The 23,161-nt window shown below is 45.9% G+C and overlaps 2 protein-coding genes across 5 annotated transcripts in view; one reads left to right on the top strand and one right to left on the bottom strand.

The window, feature by feature from the left end:
- The window catches only part of AUNIP (aurora kinase A and ninein interacting protein), a 37,518-nt gene extending 26,957 nt beyond the window's left edge, over window positions 1–10,561 (top strand). Inside the window, exons 2-3 of the mRNA XM_060016705.1 lie at window positions 7,014–7,155; window positions 8,700–10,561. Of these exons, the coding sequence (XP_059872688.1) occupies window positions 7,014–7,155; window positions 8,700–9,472 (915 nt within the window). The 3' untranslated portion in view covers window positions 9,473–10,561. The remainder of the gene's footprint in view (window positions 1–7,013; window positions 7,156–8,699) is intronic.
- Window positions 10,562–10,698: 137 nt separating this feature from the next.
- Window positions 10,699–22,778, bottom strand: MTFR1L (mitochondrial fission regulator 1 like). Of its 4 annotated transcripts, none has more exons than XM_060016750.1 (7): window positions 22,654–22,778; window positions 19,206–19,347; window positions 18,678–18,782; window positions 15,753–15,862; window positions 15,318–15,529; window positions 13,784–14,105; window positions 10,699–11,719 (listed from the first exon to the last, which is right to left on the bottom strand). In XM_060016750.1, exons 2-7 carry the CDS (start codon window positions 19,227–19,229, stop codon window positions 11,614–11,616), a joined length of 879 nt encoding a protein of 292 aa, XP_059872733.1. In that variant the 5' UTR covers window positions 19,230–19,347; window positions 22,654–22,778; the 3' UTR covers window positions 10,699–11,613. The 4 variants fall into 4 exon arrangements, with proteins under 4 accessions (XP_059872733.1, XP_059872714.1, XP_059872723.1 ...); XM_060016731.1 differs by lacking the exon at window positions 22,654–22,778 and adding an exon at window positions 22,188–22,265; XM_060016740.1 differs by lacking the exon at window positions 22,654–22,778 and adding an exon at window positions 22,160–22,214.
- Between the last annotated feature and the right edge of the window lie 383 nt (window positions 22,779–23,161).

The raw sequence follows: 23,161 nt of genomic DNA, 5'->3' as shown, positions 1-23,161 counted from the left end.
TTATAGGAAAGTAAGTGGTACAGTGAAAGGTAGGCTGGAGGAATATATTGCAGAAGTTAAGGTAAGAAATAACATGGGCCCAATCCAGGATAGTAGAAGTTGAAGTGTTTTGTTTTGTTTTGTTGGATTGTTGATCTCTAAAAGTTAGTGTTATTGAACCAGGTTTGTTTGCCTGATGTGCAGCAAGCCGAATATTGAGATGCTGAGGTTTGCAGTAGAGAAAGGGTTTATTTACAAGGTAGCCAAGCAAGGAGATGAGAGAACAAATCTTATATCTGCCTCCCTGAAGGTGAGGGGCTTGGGATATTTATGAGATAAAGAGGCAGGGTAGTCTGAGGTGTTGGGGATGTTGCAGGAGAATGGGGCGTGAGAGGGTGATCATGTCCCAGGTCTTGGATGAGTTCCTGGGATAGGCCACCAAGTGAGGGTCCTTGGCTTCGCGAAGGAAAGAATTCTAGAGCGACCCATAGTGATGTGAAAGCATTTTATTTAGAGAGATACACATTGCATAGGCAGAATGCGGTCATTCTCAGAAGGCAAGAAGCGGCCCCAAGGTGTGGGGCTGGTTAGTTTTTATGGGCTGGGTAATTTCATAGGCTAATAAGTGGGAAGATTATTCCAACTATTTTGGAGAAGGGGCAGGGATTTCCAGGAATTGGGCCACCCCCCACTTCTGGCCTATTATGGTCAGCCTCAGAACTGTCATGGCGCCTGTGGATGTGTCACTTAGCCTGCTCATGTGTTACAGTGAGCATATAATGAGGCTCAAGATGTACTGCAAGTCAAATCTTCCGCCGTCCTGGGCCTAGTAGGTTCTAACCAGTTTTTGACATATCGTCAACATCTATGCCATTCTTTTAAAGGTTGTGCCCTGCCCCATTCCCTCCTGTCTCAGGGAAGGATGATTGGAGGCAAGAAAAAGGTGGAGCAATGGGTGTTCTGTGCAGGCATATCTGAGTTACATGCTTCTATCATGGGACGCATGTTCAGAAAATGGCAGTGTTAGCGTGATCTGAGGGTGGAATTTTTGGCCCTCTGACATCAAAAAGTCATCTATCTGACACTCGAGCAGGCCTAGTTGAATGGTTGGTGGTCTCGACTGGTTTGAATTGAGTAAGACTAGCTCCATGCTCCTGAAATACAACTTAAGCAACCATTAGTATAGTGAGTGACCCATAAGTCAGAGGTGTTATCTATAGGGAGTGGTTAAAGGAGTCTTGTGACATGTTGTCTAAGCTACTTGAAGCTTGGAGGGTATGCAGTTTGCAAGAAAAGTTAAAGCAAGCTTGGTCAGTAAAGGCAGGTTACATGATATTATTCATTAAGCAAGTTATAGTTTAAGAGAGCTAACTGACGACTACCCTTGGTTTCTTAAGTATATATCTAAAATATAGCTATGCTCAAGAAGGACCTAAATGTGGGCTTTCGTGAGGGGAGAGGGGTGTTACTTAAATATGTTTTTTAAAAAATTAAATTTATTTATTTTATTTTTATTTATCTTTGGCTGTGTTGGGTCTTTGTTGCTGCATGCGGTCTTTCTCTAGTTGTGGCGAGTGGGGGCTACTCTTCATTGTAGTGCGCAGGCTTCTAATTGCATTGGCTTCTCTTGTTGCGGAGCATGGGCTCTAGGTGAGTGGGCTTCAGTAGTTGTGGCGCACGGGCTTAGTTGCTCCGCGGCATGTGGGATCTTCCTGGACCAGGGCTCGAACCTGCGTCCCCTGCGTTGGCAGGCGGATTCTTAAACACTGCGCCACCAGGGAAGCCCTTAAATATGTTTTTTAAGCTGTGACTTTGGTCCAGTTATCTGCAGCCCTCAGTGTTTCTCACCTTTTAAAGGACCTTTGCATCTTCCCTTTGGTTCTGTTTACATTTAGGAACCAGAAATTGGTACCTGAGTAAGTAGAGGATGATTATAGAGAAAAAAGTTAAAAATATAACTTGAAATAGTGATTGGAAATTGGGAGAAACAGTATAGGCTGATTTGTGTGTATGTGTGTGTGTGTGTATGTGTGTGTGTGTGTATGTGTATCGTAGAGGCAGAAAAAATTTCCCTTGTTCCCTTCTGGGTTCTTTGGCTTGTCTAATAATTAAATTGATATAAGACAGATTAACAAAAGAAAAATCAAACAAAAGTTTAATAACGTATATCTCCTGCATAGATGAGAGAGACGCAGGAAAACCTAACTCTCAGAAATGGCTAAAGCTATCACCTTAAACACCATTTTCAGCTAAAGACAAAAGAAGATGTTGGGGGTGGAGAGTCAGTTATGAGAGGTTACCAGGAAAAACACAGTGAACAAGGGTAAGGTTGTTACGCAGATGTAAGTTGTTGCCTTCTCCATTGATGAGAATTTCAAGAGATTTAGAGTCATCCTCTTCCTGGTACAGAGAGGAAGACAGCCTTACAAATGGAGATTTCCCTTAATATAAATGTCTCTTACAAAAGGGTAACTTATACTCAGAGCTTTTCCTATGTCTGCTTTTTCTTAAAAATAATCAGCCTAAAATAATCCTTATGCCAAGGAGGCATATTTTGGGGTGACAAATTCTGCTCTGCTTCAGTATATCTCTATCTCTATCTGTATCTATATCTATATCATCTGTGTTACACACACACACACACACACACACACACACACACAATGCTTCTATTCACAAAGTTGACATCTAGGCTGATTCGCAGAGTTGTCCCAGAGTGGGGATGCCCCCTCCATTGTGTTTCAGTTGAGGCACCTACTTTCCCATTTAAGTGAGCCCAGTGCTCTTCTTTCTTTCATGGGACTGTCATCTCTACTATTGAGAGGGTCACATGTGGCCATTCCTATTTTGGAAGTAGTTAAAGCAGGATGTTTAAACAGATTTTCAATAGTCTTTATTAGGGCAAAACTGATGATAAATGTACTAAACATTGTACTACAATGAACTCTGACATACATGGCATCCTTTAAGTGAGAAAAATCTCATTAGCAAGAAGCACCTTTGTATGAGACTTAGTGTTGCTCATGGGTGTAGACATATCAGGTCTCTAGTTTAGGAGTTGTGATACTTAGAAGAAATTGCTTTTCTCTTATCATTGCTGAATTTTCATTAGGTTTAGATGAAAAAACAGTGCCAGGTCGTTCTAGAGAAGATTCTTGCAATAATTTTCTATTGTTAGATTACTTTGGGAGGAAAATCTTCACAGTTTTCAATGGGTGTACCTTGAGCCTGTGCTCTGCAACGGGAGAGGCCACGGCGGTGAGGGGCCCGCCTGCCGCAAAAAAAAAAAAAAAAAAGTAGAGCTTTAAGACAAACTTGCAGATAGAATGAGGGCTCTACAGAATTTAAATGCTATGGGGGCATGAAAACATTTTCTAATAGTAAGAGAGGTGATGTATATGATCCCAGATTTGCTTTGCTACTAGAGTTGTGAGTATAAGAAAGGATCACTTTTGGGGTAATCCTTGCCCCCCCCACCCCAAAGCATCATTCTCTGTAGGAACACGTCATAGGGGATCCTTGTAATATAGCAAGAGTAGCAGGAGCTCCATAGTTGTAAGAAGTCAGTTTTTCCTTCTACCACTATGAAAGAAGAAAACGACTGGGCCACGAATGTGATATACCAAAGGATTAGAGATTCTTTAGTTTTGGAGGGAACGTGCCTCTTGAAGTTAGGTTCTTCAGGGCATTCTTGAGGGTAAAAATTGTCAATATGTAGGCTGTGGCTTACCATGGGGTTTGGTCCTGTAGGAAACCGATGCCTATTAGATAGGCCTTCTTATACTATGTAATGTACATACAGGGGCTGCCTTTATTTTGAGGTAGGGATAATCAGCTGAAGGGCTTTGTACCTGGGCCCTCCTCAGTTCCAGATTACCTCCTCTCACTCACAGTCTTAACATTCTACTGAGATAAATGTAAATACTTGAAGCCATGGATTTTCTGAGAGGTCTATATCTGGGGCAGTATTACTCCTGACATCGCTCTGACCCAAGGATGGAGTCTAATCCTGATAAGTATGGCCAATTTGGTAAAAAGCTTATTCCCAGACGTTTTGCTAATTGAGGTCTTAACTGTTTTCCGATAATCTGTAGTTTTCTATAAGTTGTCATTATAGGATTTAGCATACATGTAGTAATTTAAATAACTATTACTAGTTTGTCTGTTTTCCCCCTTAAGCTGTAAGCTTTATCAGGGCAGAAACACTTGTTTTGTTCATTACTGTTTCCTAGTACCTAGCCTATAGATACTTGTTGGCATACTAACTCACATTATTTCACATATCTAGGATGTGTCTCCCATACAATTTAAAGAGCCATGTGCCTGCTTGGGTTTTCTCATAGCATGGGGGCCTGGTTCCAAGAGTGAGCATCTCAAGAAAGCAAGGCAGAGAAGTGCATGGCATTTTTATGACCCAGTCTTGGAAATCATGTAATGTTGCTTCTATCATACTTTATTGGTCAGGCAGTCACAAAGTTCTTCACCAGTTCAAGGTAAGGGAATATGACTCACCACTTGATGGGAAGAGTAGCAAGGGCAAATTATAAGAAAAGCATGTGAAATGGGAGATCTTGTATTGGTCTTTGAATTGCCTTTGAATTGGTCTTTGAAAAAGACAATCACAGTTGTTTGTAGTTTTCATCAAATTTGGAAAAATTTGGGCCATTATTTCTTTAAGTATATTTTCTGCCCACTTTCACCTTGTTTTTTGGAATTCTCATTATATGTATGCTTGATACCCCACAGACCATTAAGAATTTATTTTCAGTTTGTTTCTCTCTCTGCTTCATTTTGGATAGTTTGTATTGCTGTGACTTCAGGTCCACTGTTATTTTTTTCCTGTAGTCTCTAATCTGTTGTTAAGCCCATCTAGTGAATTTTTTGTATGTTCTTTTTCTCAGTATTTTCACGTTTTCCTTTAAATCCTTGAGCATATTTATTGTAAAGTTTGTCTGCTAATTCTGTCATCCCTGATATTTCTGTTTCCATTTAACCGATCCCCCACGCCACCCCCCAGCCCCCATTATGGATTGTTTTCCTGCTGTTTCACATATCTAGCAATTTTTTGTTGTGTGCTACATGGCTGGGTATCTGGATTTTACTGTCTTTAAAGAATGCTGAAATTTGTTTTGGCAGGTAGTTACTTGCTAATCAAGCTTGCTTTTAAGCTTTGTTAGGACAGGTTTGGAAGTTTTTGCTCTGCAGCTAGTTTGGCTCTACTGCTAAGGGGTGATCCTTCTGCTAATTCTGCTGAATGCCACTGGTATTAAAAAGGTCTTTCCACTTTGCCTAGTGGGAACTCTCCCAGCCCTGTGTGAGCTCTGGGAATTGTTCATCTTGCAGTTCCTGGCATTTCTTTGTCTGGCCTCACGGGGTTTCACCTAACACACTTGTAGGTTAGTATTCAGTAATGGACTGAAGGGATCTCTATGTAGACTTCTGGATGTATTTCTCTGCACTGCAAATCCCAGCCACCTTATCTTCCCCAAATTCCAATCTCAGTCTACTCAGTTTATCAAGACTGCAATGCTTTGCCTGAGTACTCTCTGTATACATTGCATTCTGACAAGTGCTTCCAAGCAGAAAGCTAGGGTGTCCCAGGGTTCACCTCATTTGTTTTCCTGCTCTTGGGGATCACAGTTCTGCACTGCCTGTTATCCATTGTCTAAAATCAGTTGTTTCATGTATTTTATCCAGTTTTGTATGGTGGAAGAGAATGTTCCACACCAGTACTCCAAGTCAAAGTATGAATTTTACGTCCAGAATTTCTTCCATCTTTTAACCACTTAAAGTACATTTTAGTTTCCAAATGTAAAAATGAAATGAAGTCAACTTTGGGCTAGAATTAATAATTTAGGTTCAAGTTTCAGGCCTACTTCCAACTTGGTACATGGATATTGGCAAATCTCATTTCTTCTGTGGCTTTCACAGCCAAATTGAATTGAATATAATCCTATTCTCCCTACTTCTCAAGCATTCCATAACAAGCAAATGGAAACAAAACCAAATTACATTAAATAAGGATAAGGTATAAAAGTTGACACATTCCAAACCTTTCTGGCCCATCTTCCAGTTCATACTCGAAGTATAAAGGGCGGGGAGATGAAAATGTAGTAAGACTGTTGCTGTTTCATTGCTCCTCCTCTGAATAATAGCCAACTATTATTAAATGCTGTATATGTGCCAGAACTTTGTAAGCCTTTTATGTGAATTAACTCACCAAATCCTCGTAACTGCCCTATGGGCTTGGTACTATTATTGTCCCCATTTCACACATGAGAATGAGACAGAGATCAGACAACTTCTAGAGGGTCATGCAGCTAGTAATTGGCAGTGGCAGAATTGGTACTGGTTTGAACAGAAGCTGTGTGACTCAGGAGCCATGCTGTTAACCACTGTGTGACTATTTGAAAACTATTAAACATGTATCAACTACTACTGATGTAGAATCATTAATTATCTATTATTAAAAAAAGTTATTTACTTATTCATGTATTTGGCTGCACCAGGTCTTAGTTGCATGCGGGATCTTCGTTGCTGTGTGCACAATCTTCAGTTGCGGCACGCGGGATCTTTTTTTTTAGTTGCAGCATGCAGGATCTAGTTCCCTGACCAGGGATCAAACCCGGGCTCCCTGCATTGGGCACACAGAGTCTTAACTACTGGACTGCCAGAGAGGTCCCTAGTTTCATTAATTATCTTTAAATATAAAGGAGAGAATAATATCACCTGTGGAATCCCTTCCTGTTTGTTTAGTCAGCCTGCCTGATTTCCATGGGGAAGCAGAAAGAATGGGCTATGGTTGGAATATGTGATTCTTGAGGAAAAACAAACACTATCAGTTGGCAGAAATTGGTGGAAGGCGATGTACAGCAAAGACTAGAGGATATGAGTCGAATCCAAGAGGTCTAGTGTGTTTCCAAGAGGGTAACTGGTGTTTACTGAATCCTGTCTGGCAGCTGTTTTTTTTTTTTTTTTTGGCAGCTGTTTTGATATTAATAGGTTTCTCTTATTCTTTTTCTCCCCCTTCTCAGACACATTTAATCAAGTCAAGTACCAAAATGCTAACACTCTTTCCTGGAGAGAGAAAGGCTAACATTTCTTTTACTCAAAGAAGTCGTCCACCTGCAGGCACCCGGCAGACCAGCATTGCTTCCTTCTTCACCTTGCAGCCAGGTATGGTGACTGGACTGGAAACAACCAGGGACCAAAAGGGAGTGCATTCATTTTTCCATGCTGGAATATCTATGAGAAGTGGTGCCATTAGTGCATTGTGTTGAACTTAGCTGACCTATTAGATGTTTTAAAACACAAGAAAGCATCGTCTTTTGGAAAGCAATATATACATACTTTTACAAACATACTTTTCTGGTTCTGTTTATCTCAGTCTAAACAGAACCAGAAAAATATTGGTATTCCCTGACAGAGCAGTGAGGAAAGGCATACTTGGGAGTTGGGGGTGCAGAGGGGAGCTGATGTGCCATTAGTAAGATATACGTCTTGGATTGGCCACAATTAGCAGTCTGTATAAGATTAATTGATAATTGATATGTCTATATGAAGCTTCTCAAATTAATCAAAATTCAAAAGAGCTTTTTTCTTAGAAAGCTTGGCATAAAGTTGGCTTGTGTTTCATCATCCTTTGGCAGTTCTTTGTTTGCATGTTCCTCTTCAGAAACCAGCTGCCTCAGACCAGGCTGGGGCTTACAGAGCAGGGTTCCTGCCAGTTGAAGGGTGCTGGGAAGAGAGCTCTAACTCTTGGTGCCGTTCCCAGGATTGCTTTGCATAAACCTTCAAAATGCCTTCTCCCTACCACAAACAAAAACTTAAACTCTTTTGCTTTAAGTAACAAGGGCAGATTTTTCTCAAAACCACTTTCTATTTCAAAATTCTGATATTTTCTACATAGTCTGTATTGAAGTCTTAGGCCAGTTGAGAACGCTTTTACAAAACAATTTCTGTAGTATATTTCTTGGAAAGGAAAGAAGAAATCAGTCATTCAGCCTTGTTTGTAATTAGATCTTAGCATAATTTGGTGGGGGGGGAGTAGGAATTCCACGTCATCTATTTTTAAGGCAGACAGGATCCATTCCACACCTGATAAAGTAGACAGGCTGGACAGTAATAGTTTTTTTAATTGTCCTTTCTACTGATGGACTTAGCATCTAATTGTGTCTTTACTCCCTTTCCCATGAAATTTTTGGGGAGCAGGAGACCCATATTCTTTCTCACTGTCACCAGAAGGTTTCTCAGCGTTGGCTGGTCAATGTGATCTTTGAGACTTTACAAAAATGGTGTATATTGAACATGTTTCTCAAAGGATAATATCCAGGGGTGATATTTGGCCAGGATCACTATTTAGCAGAAACTATGTTAAATAAAAAACAAAAGCAAAACTGATGTGGCCTATGTTAAACAAACCCCACTCAACTGGAAAAGTAGGCTGTGGTCTGACTGTATAACATGTTTGACTTTTATTAGGTAGGTCATGGGAAGCATCTATATATTTGAGTAGGGGAATATAAGAGCTATGTTTTAGATCATTCAGGAAAGGAAAAGAGATTGAAAGCAGGAAGATCGGCTACAAAGATCTGTGAAGAGTCCTAAGACCCCTGCACTAGTAGTTATGGTAGCTGATACTGATTTCAGAAAAAGCCACCTAAATCCTACTCAGGTGGAGTTTTCCTGCAGAATAATATTTGTTCGTCTTGTTTTACTAGGAAAGACAAATGGTGGTGACCAGAGGAGTGTTTCGTCTCATATAGAAAGTCAGACCAACAAAGAGTCTAAGGAAGATGCAACCCAGCTAGACCATCTGATCCAGGGCTTGGGGGATGATTGCATGGCACCCCCTTTAGCCACTTCAACCCCTGCAGACATCCAGGAAGCTAGACTTTCTCCTCAGTCCTTCCAGGCTTCTCACCACCATGGAATAGGAAGCCCATGCGTGACTGTGCTGTCTTTGTTCCAGCCTGATACCTTTGTCTGTGCTGGAGAGAGTAAAGCATCACTGCCCTGTTCCTTCACCCAAGACCTGGAGAGTTCTTGCTTACTGGACCAAAAGGAAGAAGAGGATTCTTCCTGGAAAAGGGAATGGCCTTATGGATCTAAGAAAAAGAACTATCAGAATGTGGAGAGACACAGTAAAACACCTGGGCACAAGGGCCATCAGCTCTTGGATAAGACTAACTTGGAAAAGGTGTCTGCCAAAAGAAACAGGCAGGCCCCCATCCTCCTTCAAACATACCAGGATTCCTGGAGTGGAGCAAACAAAGAAGCAGTGAAACAAAGCCCTTGTCCTATTCCTGTGTTTTCCTGGGACAGCGAAAAGAATGACAAGGACTCCTGGAGTCAGCTTTTCACCCAGGATTCTCAGGGCCAGAGGGTCATTGCCCACAACTCTAGAGCTCCTTTCCGAGATGTAACCAATGACCAAAATCAGGGCTTAGGACAGCTTCCTAACAAACAGCTCTTGGGCTCAGTGCCAGGATAGGACCACTCAGTTAAATCTGCAGACTGATTTGCTCTTTACCCAGGACTCTGAAGGTAATCAAGTTATCAGGCATCAAGTCTAAATGTCTTTGTGAGGGTTTGGTTCCAAAAGTACCTTGAAATGACATATAAGAAAGTATCTTCAGGGGGTGAGTATATTGGAGTAGGGGAATGTAAGATCTTTGTTTTAGAAAGGTCATTCAGGAGAATGATCTTGGGTGGGAGGGAGGCATGGGATGATGCTGTTACTATTGAGCATTTTCTTTGTGTAAATAAAGCAGGTGGCCGCTTGTTGAGACAGTATGATTGGCATCATGCCCCTCCCTGAGGAGGAGGAGGTGGCTGGTATATTCCCTGCATGAGTCTATGGTGAACACTGAGGAGGCAGGCCAGGTGCTCATCTCTCCACTGAAGAGCCTGCTACTCAGCCTGCACAGAGCCACCTCTTTGCCCTTTCAGATGCCTGACTGGGATACTGCTTTTTATGGATGTGTGGTCTTTCTTTTAATCTCTGGCTGTAATCTTACCCATGCGACCTAAGCTGTGACCATTATTCTTGACACTTTTTTGAGTGATAAGGCAAATCTCCTAGACCCAGGTGTACAGGGGCAGGGAGGATAGAGAGAGAGGTAGATGATTAGGTAGTTTTGTTATTTTATTTTGGTGGTAACTTTACAGCATTTTTAAGTTATATACTATATGTTTAAACATCTCCCTAAAAAAGGCTGACCTATATAACGATCTAAATGGGACTATATCATTCTTCTACTACAAGGTGGGAGAGAACTCCCATTGTAAAACTATGAATCCAAATAAATGTTTACAAAGCTGGCTCTGCTGGTAATTAAAACTTACCAATTTTATTTTTGAAAACGCAACTCTGCTGTCATTGCCATGGGTCTGAACACGTCTAATTTGACTTGTGTTCTACTCAAGACATCCACTAGGTGGCAGTTTCCCATGTTGCAGGTGTGGTACCTAAGAGGCTTAAAAATAAGCCTCTGGGGGGCAAGCTTGCAAGTTATAAGATGGGACCGGGTTTGAAAGGTTAGGGCAAAATCTCTCTGTAAAGAAAGAGATAAGAAGCTCCCTAGGGAAGCCTTCTCTTCTAAAGGCAAGGGGAAGCCAGGAACCTGTTTAAAGAAGTTCATATACCTTAAAATTAATAGAAATTCTATACCTGTGGGAGATACTGGGTGATCACGACTCAGAGATGGACACAGCAAATGCAATATCTCTCCAAATCCTTCCTTTAATGTCAGGTAGTGCTTCAACCCAAACACACACAGGATACATACTGTAGAGAAAAGGGACCTGAGGGCATCTGAGTCATGCATGGTGTGGTAGGTACAAACCTTGGCCCAATGCAAAGGAGCAGTCAAGGGCCTGGAAGAAGGATGGTACTCTCTTTCCCATCTCCATTTCTCTTTCCTACTGGACTTACACTAAAGTCCATGGAAGAGAAAGAGCTTTCAATTAGTGGAACCAATGAGGGCCCAGGGCCTTGGAGGGTAGATTTGGTTGTACAGTATTACAAAATATATTTAAGAAAAAACAGCCCAGGCCTCCCAGTAGCCCAAGTGTCAGCTGGTCCAGTGGCTCGACCTCAACATGTAGGTGTTGGACAGAGAAGGGGGAGAGAGTGATTGCTGGGCACTGGTGTCAGTTCATGATGGAGCAGCATAAGATTTTCCCTGCCCTGTGAACATGTACATAAACATAGCCCCCTCCCCTCAGCCCTGCTCTGCTGCAAGGAACTGGCTGAGAGTAAGTGACAGCTGGGCACAAAGTGTTCAGTGAGACCAGTTATGGGGTCTAGTGCAGTGAAGTCAGTCATTCATTTAGGACCTATTTTCACACAGGGGCAAGGAAAAACCAGAAACTTCTATCTCACCCTTTAAACTGGGACATTCCAACCTACACAATTACCTGTAACGTGTCTCAGCTCAAAACAGGCAGCTTCTGCTAAGGTTTGAAGTACAGAAAACATATAATGCAGCTCTTCTCTTAGTCCAAGCTCTAGCTTTTGGCCAGACTGTTGCAGAAGATTTCTAATTGAGAGGCAGAAACATCTGCAGTGAGGAAGGCAGCTATTGAAAGAATTCCAGGAGCATGAGACTGAGTTTGCAGAGCTGAGTGCCATCAGTTTCCTTTTCTACTGATATCTTCTTCCTTCAGCGCAAACTTCCTCCTTAGGACCTCAGAGATAAGGAGGGCTGGGTCTTCCTCCTTCAATAAACTCCGGTTCCTAGAGACACAATAATAGCTTGTATTTATTGAGTACTTACTCTGCCCTGGGCAGTGTTTTGTGTGTTGGAATACAATCTCATTTAATCCTCACAACACTCTTATGAGGTAGGAGCTACTACAATCCTTTTACAGATGAGGAAACTGAAGCACATTGAGGTTATGAATTTACCCAAAGTCATTAGTCACTCAGTAAGTGGTGAATCCACAGTTCAAAACCAAGCTTGCTGGTTACAAATCTCATCTCTTAACTAGACATGGCTTTGCTGTTTCCTAAAATGGCTACAAAATGTGGGCAAACCTGTTGGTATTGGCCTGTGGTGGCTAAGCTTCTGCTCCCACCTTCTGGCCCTATCTTTTCTTAGTAGCGTTTCCCCAGGTCAGCAGGGGAAATGACTGATGACTCTTGGCTTTTCTGACATTTATTCGTTCTGAGGAAAAGGTGTGCTGAGGATTTACTATTACCTCGTCTCCCTGTCAGGGAAACTGAGAGGTTTTTTATAAGCAATCCAGAATTTATAGTAAAATGTTCACATCATAAGGGGCCCGTGGGAACAAAACCAGTTTCAGATTAGGGTAGGTTCAAATTACCTGATAACATCAGGTATTTTCCTGGAAAATAGTTGCTTGAAATTCTAGTGAACTCTTACATACATACATCCTCATGAAAGCATTTTATTGGTCATTATGCTAGATGTAAAGGCCAAGATTGATTATTAAACCTTGAAAACAAAAAGAGGAACTGCCTTCAGTCTGTCACATTTCTGAACCCTGAAGATGGCGCTACTTTCCCGTTCTTAGTCATCAAGCCAGCTCCTTAGTCATCAACCCCCAGCTCCTTCTATCAACAAAGGAGGAAAGGGCCCAGGACACAAGTGAGAGGAAGGGCTTGGCAGTAGGGGGTCACAGATCTAATATGGTACAAGAGGCAGGTATAAGAAAGTTGGAGAGTCCAATCTATAAAACATTGACCAGAAGAAAAAGGCTCAGTGTGGCCCCAAGGCAGCAGCAGCAGCTGAATTTGGGAATGCAGGAGACCAAAGAACTGCGGGTCCGTATGGCCAGAGAAGGAAGGTAAAAGTAACTTTCCTACAGAATCGACTACCAGGACCCTTGTCTAGTTTTCAGAAGAAAATGGGGCCACAAAAGGATCCTTGTGCGAGGTGAGTCACTGTTCCTTTAAGAGGAACTTTGTCAGCTCAGGAGACAGCCCTCACCTCCCCACCCCCCAAAACAGCTTTTTAACTGCATTAACAAATACAGCTGCACATCTGGCCTCTGGATTTTGAGGTCTGGATGTCAAATATTTCAATGCCCAGGAACCTGCATTTGAATAAGCTCTTCTGGTATGTGCTGTGCGGTAGGGAAACACTGCAAGGTGGTGACTCCCTCAGGCTGGAGCTCTAGGGCTTCTCTGCTAGATGAGTTTCTCATGGTAGGTATTTCCCACATCCCCTTACACTGACATCAGAAACACCTAGAGCTCTACTCCTTGGGGGTTCTGCTTTGTTAAGTTTAAGGTGTATTTTTTTTTAAATAAATCTGAGCAATTCTGATAGGCAGCCAGGTTTAGGAACTACCTAGGAGTCTCAAAAGCCTTGTTCATAAATCTCTGAATTTGCAGGGCTGGTTTGAATAATGGACCACTGTGTTTAAAGGAAATGTTCCTTTCACCAAATAAGTCTACTTTTTTGAGATACTAAAATAACTATTACGCAATTATGTTTTGAAGGGTGGGGCATGGGGACACTTGTCACTAGCAGTATGAAAACTGAAGTGGTGAAGCCCCTCTGGGGGACAGAAGCTGGATTAGATGAGGTTTCTTGTAAAATCCCTATTAGTCTAACAACATTTGGTTGGGTTAGGTCACCCCAACCAAATGTAAAGTGTTGCTCTTTCCTCAAACTGGGGACCCAGGCACTAGCAAGCAGGCAGCAAGCTTTGTGAATGAAATAACAAATGACTACTATTGAGGACTTACTATGTAAGTACTTTCTATTAGATAATTGGCCACAGGCAACTTAAACAATAAACAGATCATCACAGCTCCTTATAATACACTTACAGATCTTGGCTCTGCTTCACCCGGTGAAAGTCCTTTAGGATACCCATCATATCTGCAAAGCTGCTGGCCTTGGACAGAGAGACGCAGTCATCTTCTTCAGACGAGCTGCAGGTAGCCTTGTGTTCTGGTTTGCAACATTCAGGGCTGGCAGAACAAAGCAGGGGGACTGATGGAAGCTCAGGGACCTCTACCTCGGTCTCCTCGGTGATGTCACTAATGACAAAGGAAGTTGTAGAGTGGAATGAGGATCCAAAACAAGGTAAGGGAGAAGAGACATTTGAACTTCCTGGAGATAAGAAATCTGGCGTTAATGAAGCCGAAGCTGAAAGAGAAAACAATAGGCATGGATGGACACTGGGGCTAAAATACAGCAGTTACATCTCCCTGCAAGCACTGCCTACCAAACATTCATTTCCTACGCTGACACCATGACATCCTGGGTTCCTCCACTACCTTCCCCTCTCAGGATCTCAAGAAGATGTAGCAGTACTGGGCTCTTCCAGTGTTCCAGGAGGGCAGAAGAAAACCACCCCATAAGGGCCTTGCCTCCTAAAAGCTCCTATTCTGCAGTGGGCTGTGGAGTGACAGCACTCTTTAGACTGAAGCAACAGTGCAGAACCAAGGCCTGAATTTGTCCTTTTCTCTAATTAGGCCAGTGCTTCTGACTGTGCTCCTTTGAATCCAGCTATCTGTGACTGAAAGAATTGTTCTGAAGCAAAAAACCAGAGTGGTGATGGTCCTCCTAGTGCCCAGATTTTAATGGATAGAATTTCCTCAATTTCTAAGTTTCTAGGGAACATTCTAGGGACAAAAAAGTAGCCAACAAATATAAATGGAAAATTCAGGTCCATTTCCTCTATAAAACTGCCATATGAGGGAATTAAATACATGAAGATTTCAAAGAGAACACCGTGATTTTTATGTGTTCTACCAACTGACAAGGTTTGGGAGCTATGACTACGAGTCAGTGAGGAGCAAAACTGAGAATGGGAGGAATATGAGGGTTAAACACTGAGCACCTTGGGAGAGATCCACCTGTTAGTATTTCCTGCATCTGGTCATCCCATTCATTTCCAGTGGTTCTGCCTTAACTGCAGACAGAAAGGTGGAGGAATGGGTGGAGGGTCTCTGCTGCAAAAGGCAAGGAAAGGGGAGATAGGTGCTTACAAAGAGGAATGTCTCTTAGTTGTAGGGAATGCTTATTTCTCATATTGAAAAGGAAAGCCATGAGCGCTCATGGAAGACATGATCTTAAAGACACTTGGAAGAGTGTTGGTTTTTGTGGCCAAGGCGGGGAATCTGCCTGGGGCCCCAGGTTAAGTGAAGATTTTGTTCCTAACCCAACCAGTCAGCCCCCAAATGGCTGACGGAAACCATCCAAAGATTGTAACAGGCTAGCCAGGCCTCATGGCAACCTCAGAGCCCTAGGCCCAAACACCCCCGAACCAAGGACCATCCTTATCCCTATCCTGTCCAAAAGCTAAGCAAAAAGGAACAGCCTGCTATATCCTAGTCCTAGCTCAGGGGCTCTTACCTGCATCAGCTGCCACTATTTTAGCAATCTGGCTGCGCAGGTGGCTCAGCTCCTCCTGCAGCTCTGTGGTGCGGCTGAGGGCTGGCAGGGCTGGCTTCTTCAAGGCCAGGAGCCTCTCCTCCGACCCACGGAGGTTGGGCACTGAGGCATTGCGCTGAATGACGATCAGAGGGCTGGGCTTCCAGGTGTGCCTCAGGGGGCGTGTATCGCTCCTGGACCAGGGAAAGACAGTGTGTCAGAGAGAGCGGGCCACTGCACTGCTTCCAAAATTCCTTCAACCACTCCTACACGAGTAATACAGCCAGGTTCTGCTCCCACTCTGAGCCCACAGCTCTCATTCCTGTTGCCCTCCACCTCTCACTCTTCCTGCTGCCTACCACCTCATCTGGGAAGAAGCTTTTCATTCCCCAGCTGGTAGGCTATTGCCTCCGCTACCTGACCCGGGCATAAGTCTCCTCTTCATCCGCAGCAATCCAGGCGATGTCAGCCAGAGTAGGGACTGGGGGCACATCCCTCAGACAGAGGTCAGAGATGTTGGGCAGGGTCTGTAGGGAAGCAAAATTCATCAACATTTACTGCCTTCATGATGAAACAACTGGAGACTGAGCAAAATACAAAGGAGGAACACCTAATGTATAGGGAAGTCTTCGTAGAGGAGGTCCCAGTTGGAAATAGCTTGAATAAGAGGCCAGAAGCAAGAGTCTGTGAAATTTCAAGTAATTCAGCATGGCTGGAATTGGATTGGTGGGGTGGGGAGTTGGGAGAGACTGGAAAGTGAATTAGGAGCTTGATTCTAAGATCAATAATGAGCCACTGGAAGATTCTGAGTAAGTAAGGATCAGATTTGAGGTTCTAAAAGATTACTCTGGCTACTGGATGGGAAGGTGCAGAGACCAGTCATGAGCGTGTTGTATCCTCCAAGCAAAGCACGGTGGCCAAGAGCGGGGATGGGACCTGTTTTTATATACAGTGTTTTACTGGAAAAATGGTCATACCCATTTGTTTAAGTATCATCTGCGGTGGCTTTTAAGCTATAACAGCAGAAGTAAGTAGTTGTAATGGAGAGCAGTATGGCTCAGAGCCTAAAATACTGGTTGGCCAAAAAGTTCTTTTTTTTTTTTTTAAATTTATTTTTTTTTGGCTGTGTTGGGTCTTTGTTGCTTTGCGTGGGCTTTCTCTAGTTGTGGTGAGTGGAGGCTACTCTTCATTGTGGTGCGCGGGTTTCTCATTGTCGTGGCTTCTCTTGTTGCAGAGCACGGGCTCTAGGCGCGCGGGCTTCAGTAGTTGTGCCACGTGGGCTCAGCAGCTGTGGCTCACAGGCTCTAGAGTGCGGGCTCAGTAGTTGTGGCGCACGGGCTTAGTTGCTCCGCAGCATGTGGGACCTTCCAGGGCCAGGGATCGAACCTGTGTCCCCTGCATTAGCAGGCAGATTCTTAACCGCTGTGCCACCAGGGAAGCCCTAGTTCGGTTTTAAGTAAAAAATAAATGACATTTTTCATTTTCACCAAGAACGTTATTGAATGTATTCACTAACCCAATGAACTTTTTGGCCAAACTAATATTTACTCTCTGGCTCTCTGCTGACCCCTGGCTAGAGCAAAGGGGTGTTCAGTGGTACTGGCCAGAGTTACTTTTTAACAGATGCCCACGGCCTAAGAGCGTCTTGCCTTCTGGTTGTGAGAATACAGGTGCAAGGACATGGACAATCTGTTACAGCAACAGGAAATCTCTCCTGGCAAGCTCCTTACAACACCTTTGTAGCTAACTGGGATCTACATGTTAAGGCAACAAACACTGTTAGAAGCAAACTTGATAATCTGACTATTTAGATTTAAATAAAAAAATAATTATACAAAAGGAATCATAATGTAACTCCTTAAATTGCTCCTTCACCCAAATGAACAACTAGGGAACAGAGAGACTGAGTGACACCATGTTAAATGAAAAATTTGGAAGGTTCAATTATGTACTTACTGATTACAACAAAGAAAGAACCATGCATTTAGAAAAAGATTGAAAAGAACTACACTAAAACATTAACAGTTATTGTGCCATGACTGTGTGATTATAGGTAATTTGTTTCCCTTTCTCCTTTTTTACTTTTCATAATTTAATATTTTTATATGGGTAAATTAAAGAATAATAAATCAGCAAGATTCCCTTCAAATATTTAAAGTAATCAATTTACAACAAATCTAGAGATAATTTCTCAAAAATCCACCTATACATGAGTTAAATTCAGATGTTTCTGTTATAGACTGTTTGGTAGGTAGATCAGGAGTTGATAGCTCTGGCTTTTTGATAGGGAACCTGGGTCTCGCAGGAGTGAAGTGATACTCCAGGGTTACAGAGGAAGACTTCCACTGACCCAGGAGCTAATGCTAAGATGGGCCATTTAGGGGAAGCCTCCATCTGCTTTCCTTGATTACCCAGAGTGCTCCTCTGCTACTGGCAATTAAATGAGTTAACATATATATAAAGTACTTAGCACAGAGCCTGGCACATTGTATGGGCTCAGTAAATGTTAGCTAGTATTACTAATACTACTCCTGCTCCGTGGGAGCCCGTGCCCTTGACCATCTCTGCCCAGCAGCATGCAGGCAAAGGACTGGAGGGGCTACAGCCGAGCGTGGGGGCAACCCTGACAGACTCACACTCCCTAGCTGTCCTTCCCTTTGCTCCTGATGCTTAAGGCAGCTAGGGCCACTTCCTGCCCTACACAGTAACTGGCAATCTGGGTCAAGGGACAACACCCCCGCAACCCACTCCTGACTAATACCAACCCTGACACCAATTCAGAGACTCCAGATCAAGCTCCTACACAGACTTTGCAGCTCAGCCATGTGACATACAAACTCAGCTCCTTCATTTTTGTTTCGCCCTGGGCCCACATCCTTTCAGGCATATATTTCTGTCTCCTTTGTGTAGGCAGAAAGCTGAAGTATCTCTTTTGTGTCCCAGCTCCCCAAATGCACACACCTTAACCATCTATCCTGGAGCTGATGCTTAACCATTAGCTCTCAGAGGGAGGCAGCTGGGACTAATAAAGTTACTTAGCTTTCCACTGCACGAGGGGTCTTACTTGGGCCAGACAAGAATCTGTGCTGCAGAGTGGGTACTAAAGGCCTCCTAGGCACAGAGGTGAGACTGAAATAGCCCAGTAAAGGAATGGTTAGACTTGGCCAGAAGGAAGAGGATGGGGCATAATGGCCTCATGGAAACACTGAAAATAGGTAGCTAGAAGAAGTGACCAGGAAAGCAACCTGCCTTGGCAACGCCAAGGAGTCTGGGGCACAGAAGCAGCACCAGCCTCCCATACACTCTGAGCCTCTACTCTGTCTGCCCTTCCAGCTCACTTACCTCAAAGGATGCCCGGGGACATGGCTTCAGGGGCAGGTTGGTCCCGATTCTTCTCACTACACTTCGAGCAGCCCCATGCGGCTTGTTTTGCCAGATTGGGATGGTCTAGAGCAGAAAGAGACAGGGACGGCCACAACCTCAGAGAACATCCAACTACTGTCCCCATCCTCTCCCCTTGTCCCCTTTAGCAGGGGCCAACCTTCACCTTGGCCAGCCACCTAAGGGGACACCTGCTGCTGTCGAGGCACAGTCAATGCTGGGAGGGTCCAGTGAAAGGGTGAGGAATTAGCCGGGTGTAGGGATCAGCCAGGCTGCCCTCCCTTCCCTCTGCACAGAATGATGGAAACACATTGACTCCTTAACTGCCCCAAGATCATAGTTGGTTCTGCCTTGGGGGAGGGGATGGAAGGGAGGACCCTTCAATTCCAGGCCTGGGTTGGGGAAGAATTAACTTGAGAATCTCAGAACTGCAGCAGGTCCAGTGTTTAACCTTCCCCACCACACCCTTGCCCTGGGAATGCCCCTTACCACACTGGCTTCCATTCCCGACATTTCGACTGGCTCCTGCACTTGAAGGACAAGGCAGCCACAGGGCAGCTCTGGAGGCTTGGGGACGCAGGAGGCGTGATGCCTTCATATCAGGCCATCTTAAGGAACCAGACTCCTCTTCCTGTGAAAGACCCCCCACAGGAGACTCAGTGGCCACCACACAAGCCCCACAAAACCAGGCCCTGCAGACCCATGACTAACGCTGAGGCTTCTCTGACATTTCACAGGGGGAGAAAACCAGCCGAAGAGGCTTCCCTCACCCAACAACAAATCCAGACCCTTAAAGGTTCTATTTCAGATTCGCTACACGAGCTTGGCCAACCCTGGGAGCCTTCCTGAGCCCTTAGGTTTCCTGAGGCAAAACTTCTAAAGAATATATACGTATAACTGAATCACTGTGCTGTACACCAGAAACATGACATTGTAAATCAACTATAATAAAAAAAAATTTTTTTTAAGTTGATAAGAGAAAACAACAAGCAAACTTCTTAAGATTAAACAGAACCCTTTGGAAGTTAAAAAAGCTCATGGGAAAGCCAGAGTTGTAGGTACCATCCAAGCCCAACATTCATTCCTGGGGATAAGATGTAAAAAGGCCAGCATGTGCCACCCAGCCTAGCGCTGCTGGGCCCCCCTAAGGGGAAGAGGTAAAACAGACAACAGTACAAAGAACAGCCAACCACCGGTAGCCAAACTGTCTACTGGGCTACAGGGGAAAAGAGCCAAGTGTTTATCCTGGCTCAGCCATCTACTGGCTTAGTAGCCACAGGCAAGTCACATGAACTTTCTGAATGTTGGTTTCTCCATCTGTAAAAAGATGACAGGAAGAGCTGCCACTCTAAGTTACCTTAAGAGTCAATCAGTGAAACGGGATTTTAAAGTACTTAATGAACTGTTAAAGCAAGACACAGATGGGTGGAGTTGCTGCTGACTGGATTCCTCACAGCTGCCCTTGCATGGTGAGCAGCTGCAGTCAATGAGCTCATTCAGTCCCTTGTTCATCAAACACCAACAATACTCACTCTGTGCCAGGCCCTGTGCTGGGCACTGTAGGGGCTATGGAAGGAGTAAGACACAGCCATGCTCTCAAGGAACTCATAATCTAGACGAGAGATAGGACCTGAATACATAATTCTAGCAGAGACTGAATATCACTGCTTAAGAAAGGCACACCAGGCAGGTGGCCAGGTGAGTTCAGCCCCCGGCCCCAAGGCCACAAGGTGACTTCAGAGCGGGTAAGAAGGGAAGGAAAACAGCAACACCACCACAGGTCTAGGAAAGGAATGTGAAGAGATATGAAGAGCAGAGTATGGTAAGGCCGCAAAGGTAGATGGTGGGGGGTGGGGTGCGGTGTTCAAGGGCTGGGAATGTCCTGGGTAAGAAGTCACTGGGGAGCCAAGGGCAGCCTCTGAAGAGGGGCTGGGCTGCGCTGACCGAAGCAGCTCTTTCTGGAAACCTCCCTTGGAGGGTCTCTCTTCTACCGCTAGGAGAGGAGGTATCACTCACTCACTTTACAATACATGAGGAAAAGAAGCTAGAGAGAGGAAGGGACTGGTTTAAGGTCACTCAGTGGTCACGGCAGTAGAAAGTCTGCAGACCCTGCTGCCTCCTGCACGGGCTCCATCTTCTCAGCAAATTCAAGCCTTTTATCAAAGTCCTTTTGTGTGCCGGGCTCTTTGCTGAATTTCAGTGGCTGCCACAAGCTCCATACAACACTGTTTCCCTGCGTTTCTCACTTTAGTCACTGCAGCCACTTCCTCTCCAAACTTACCTCCAAACTCAGCTGGGCCTAACCCTCACACGACAGCCAGGGGAATCTCTCTAGAACACAGTGCTAATCATATCCCTGCCATGCTTCAAACCCCCTATGCTTGCTAGAGCCAAGAGGATAACGTCTAGACTCCTCTGCATGGCCAGCAGGCCGTCCCCAATCAGGCCCAACCTCATCTTTCTCTGCCCTGTGTACCCAACTCCCCGCAGCCTACAAGGCCTGTCCACTCCGGTCCCTGCACACTTCACAGCCACACCTGCTTTAGCCTTGCCCTCCAGCCACGCTGGCCTTGTCCACACTATTGCCTCTGCTCGAAACACCAGCACCCCCTTCTCCAAGCTCATCCTTAATCATTTCTGGAGCTCAACTCAAGCATCGCCTCCCCTTCTCCGCCCGGCACCCCGCGTTTCCTTCGAGCAGCAGTAACTAGGTAACGGTGTGCTGTGCAGTTTGTCCGAAGGGCGGGGACTTCCCAGGCACAGCCCAGCGCTCGCTCAGTACACAGCAGGCACTCGAGCATTTGTTCAATTAAGACACGGACCAACGAGAACGCCGACTTAGCCTTGAACCCTCCACAAGCGTCTGGCTAGAAGACGCCCCCAGCTCGCTGGCTGCGCCGGCTGGTTCCCACCACCTCTGCGCGCGCACTGCCCCTTCCGACGCTGCTGCCCCAGTGTTTACACGCGGTCCCCTGCCGGAGACGCAGCGCCTCCCGAGCGGGGCCTGGCCGCATCACCCCGGTCCCCGCCGAGGTCGCCGCGCTCAGCGCAGTTCTGCGCCGGGGGAGCCGCCGCGAGGACCTTGCCCGGGACACGCCTCCCCTCCCCCGCAACAGCCCGACCCGACAGGGCCAAGGTCGGCCAAGTTTTCGCCGCAGCTCGGGCGGCCCTTGGACCCACAGGCCCGGGGCCGGGTCCCGGAAGGAGCGAGGAGGCGGCCGAAACGAGAAGCCTCTGGTGCAGCTGGCTGACTCGGGCGAGCAACTGCCCCTGGGGACTCAGTTTCCCCCCTGACATAGTGAGGCGGACGACACGGGCTCCCGCGAGAACCGGCGCGGGCACAGCAGCCGCGGGCACCGCACAGCGCCCGGCACTAGGCCGCGCGACAGCCGGGCCGGAAGGCCGCGCTCCCGCTCCGGGGCGGCGCTCGGACCTAGTCTCACCTCACACTGCGGCTCCGGACTCACTCACCTCACGGCCCCTCCTACCACAGCCGGCCGCCCAGCCTCAACCGCCCTCACTTCCGCTGACCCGCCCCCCGGAAGCGATCCCTAGCAGCTGCGCACCGAGCCGCGGCGGCGCTCGCCCTAGGAAGGCGGGCCCTGCTGGGGGCGGGGCGAGCGAGGGCTCTGCGCGGGGCGGTGGGGGGGGCGGTGCACTTGCCGATCCCGAGGGAAGAGGCACGCCCACCCGAGGCCGCGCCCCAGCCTGTCAAAGCCCTGGGGAAAAGCTGATTGCGCTTGGAGATCCCTGAGGCCTGCCTGGTCTCATCCGCCGCTGGTCTCGGCCTCCTTGGCGCTCTCCGCGCTTAGTCCCGAAGCGACTTCTGGAAGGGGTCTGAGTTGCTATCGGCCCCCCAATTGATCGGTGACTGCTGTCCCCACCCCTAGTGCAAACTTCAGAATCCTCCCTCTGGCGTTCAAGGCCCCAGACTTACTGCTTGGTTGCCTCATCTCGCCCTGGTGCCTTCACAGTTCATGCTTCCCAGCCAAGACCCTCCACAGTCTTCTCTGCAGCAAGAATGCGCCTCTTCTCTGACTCCTGCCCTCCAGTGCTTTGTAGCTTTCTTTTATTTTTGCCTTTATGTATCTCTCTCTCTCATACACACACACACACACACACACACACACACACACACACACACACACACACACACACGGTGCAGTGAGTTGGTTGATCAGATGGGTAGATTGATGGGGAAAGACACCAGAGGCATTGCGAAAGAGACCCACATTCCTTCCAGTCTCACTCACCCACTCCCTCTTCGTGCTCAAACCTCCAGGGTCCTGTCTCCACGGCATCCAGGCCTGGGTCACATGCCCTCCTCTGACTTCAGCACGTGGCTGTGCCTGGCTCCCAGGCTGCAGTTTTTCGGGCTCAAAGCTTGCAAGTCCTAGCTGCCAGGGATGGATGGGCTTCATGGCAGGGAGAACCTGTGCAGTCAC

This window comes from Delphinus delphis, chromosome 1 (assembly GCF_949987515.2).
Source record: "Delphinus delphis chromosome 1, mDelDel1.2, whole genome shotgun sequence".
NCBI classification, from domain to species: domain Eukaryota; kingdom Metazoa; phylum Chordata; class Mammalia; order Artiodactyla; family Delphinidae; genus Delphinus; species Delphinus delphis.
This window is presented reverse-complemented; position numbering and strand designations above follow the sequence as displayed.

What these genes read in the sequence shown, in the direction of transcription:
- MTFR1L (XM_060016750.1), bottom strand. Translation starts at nt 19,229, where the DNA reads ATGTCGGGAATGGAAGCCAGTGTG. An exon ending in CGGGAATGGAAGCCAGTGTG is followed by an intron (nt 18,783 to 19,205) that starts GTAAGGGGCATT and finishes TTTCTGCTCTAG; the next exon opens with ACCATCCCAATCTGGCAAAA. An exon ending in AATAGTGGCAGCTGATGCAG is followed by an intron (nt 14,106 to 15,317) that starts GTAAGAGCCCCT and finishes TTTCTCTTTCAG; the next exon opens with CTTCGGCTTCATTAACGCCA.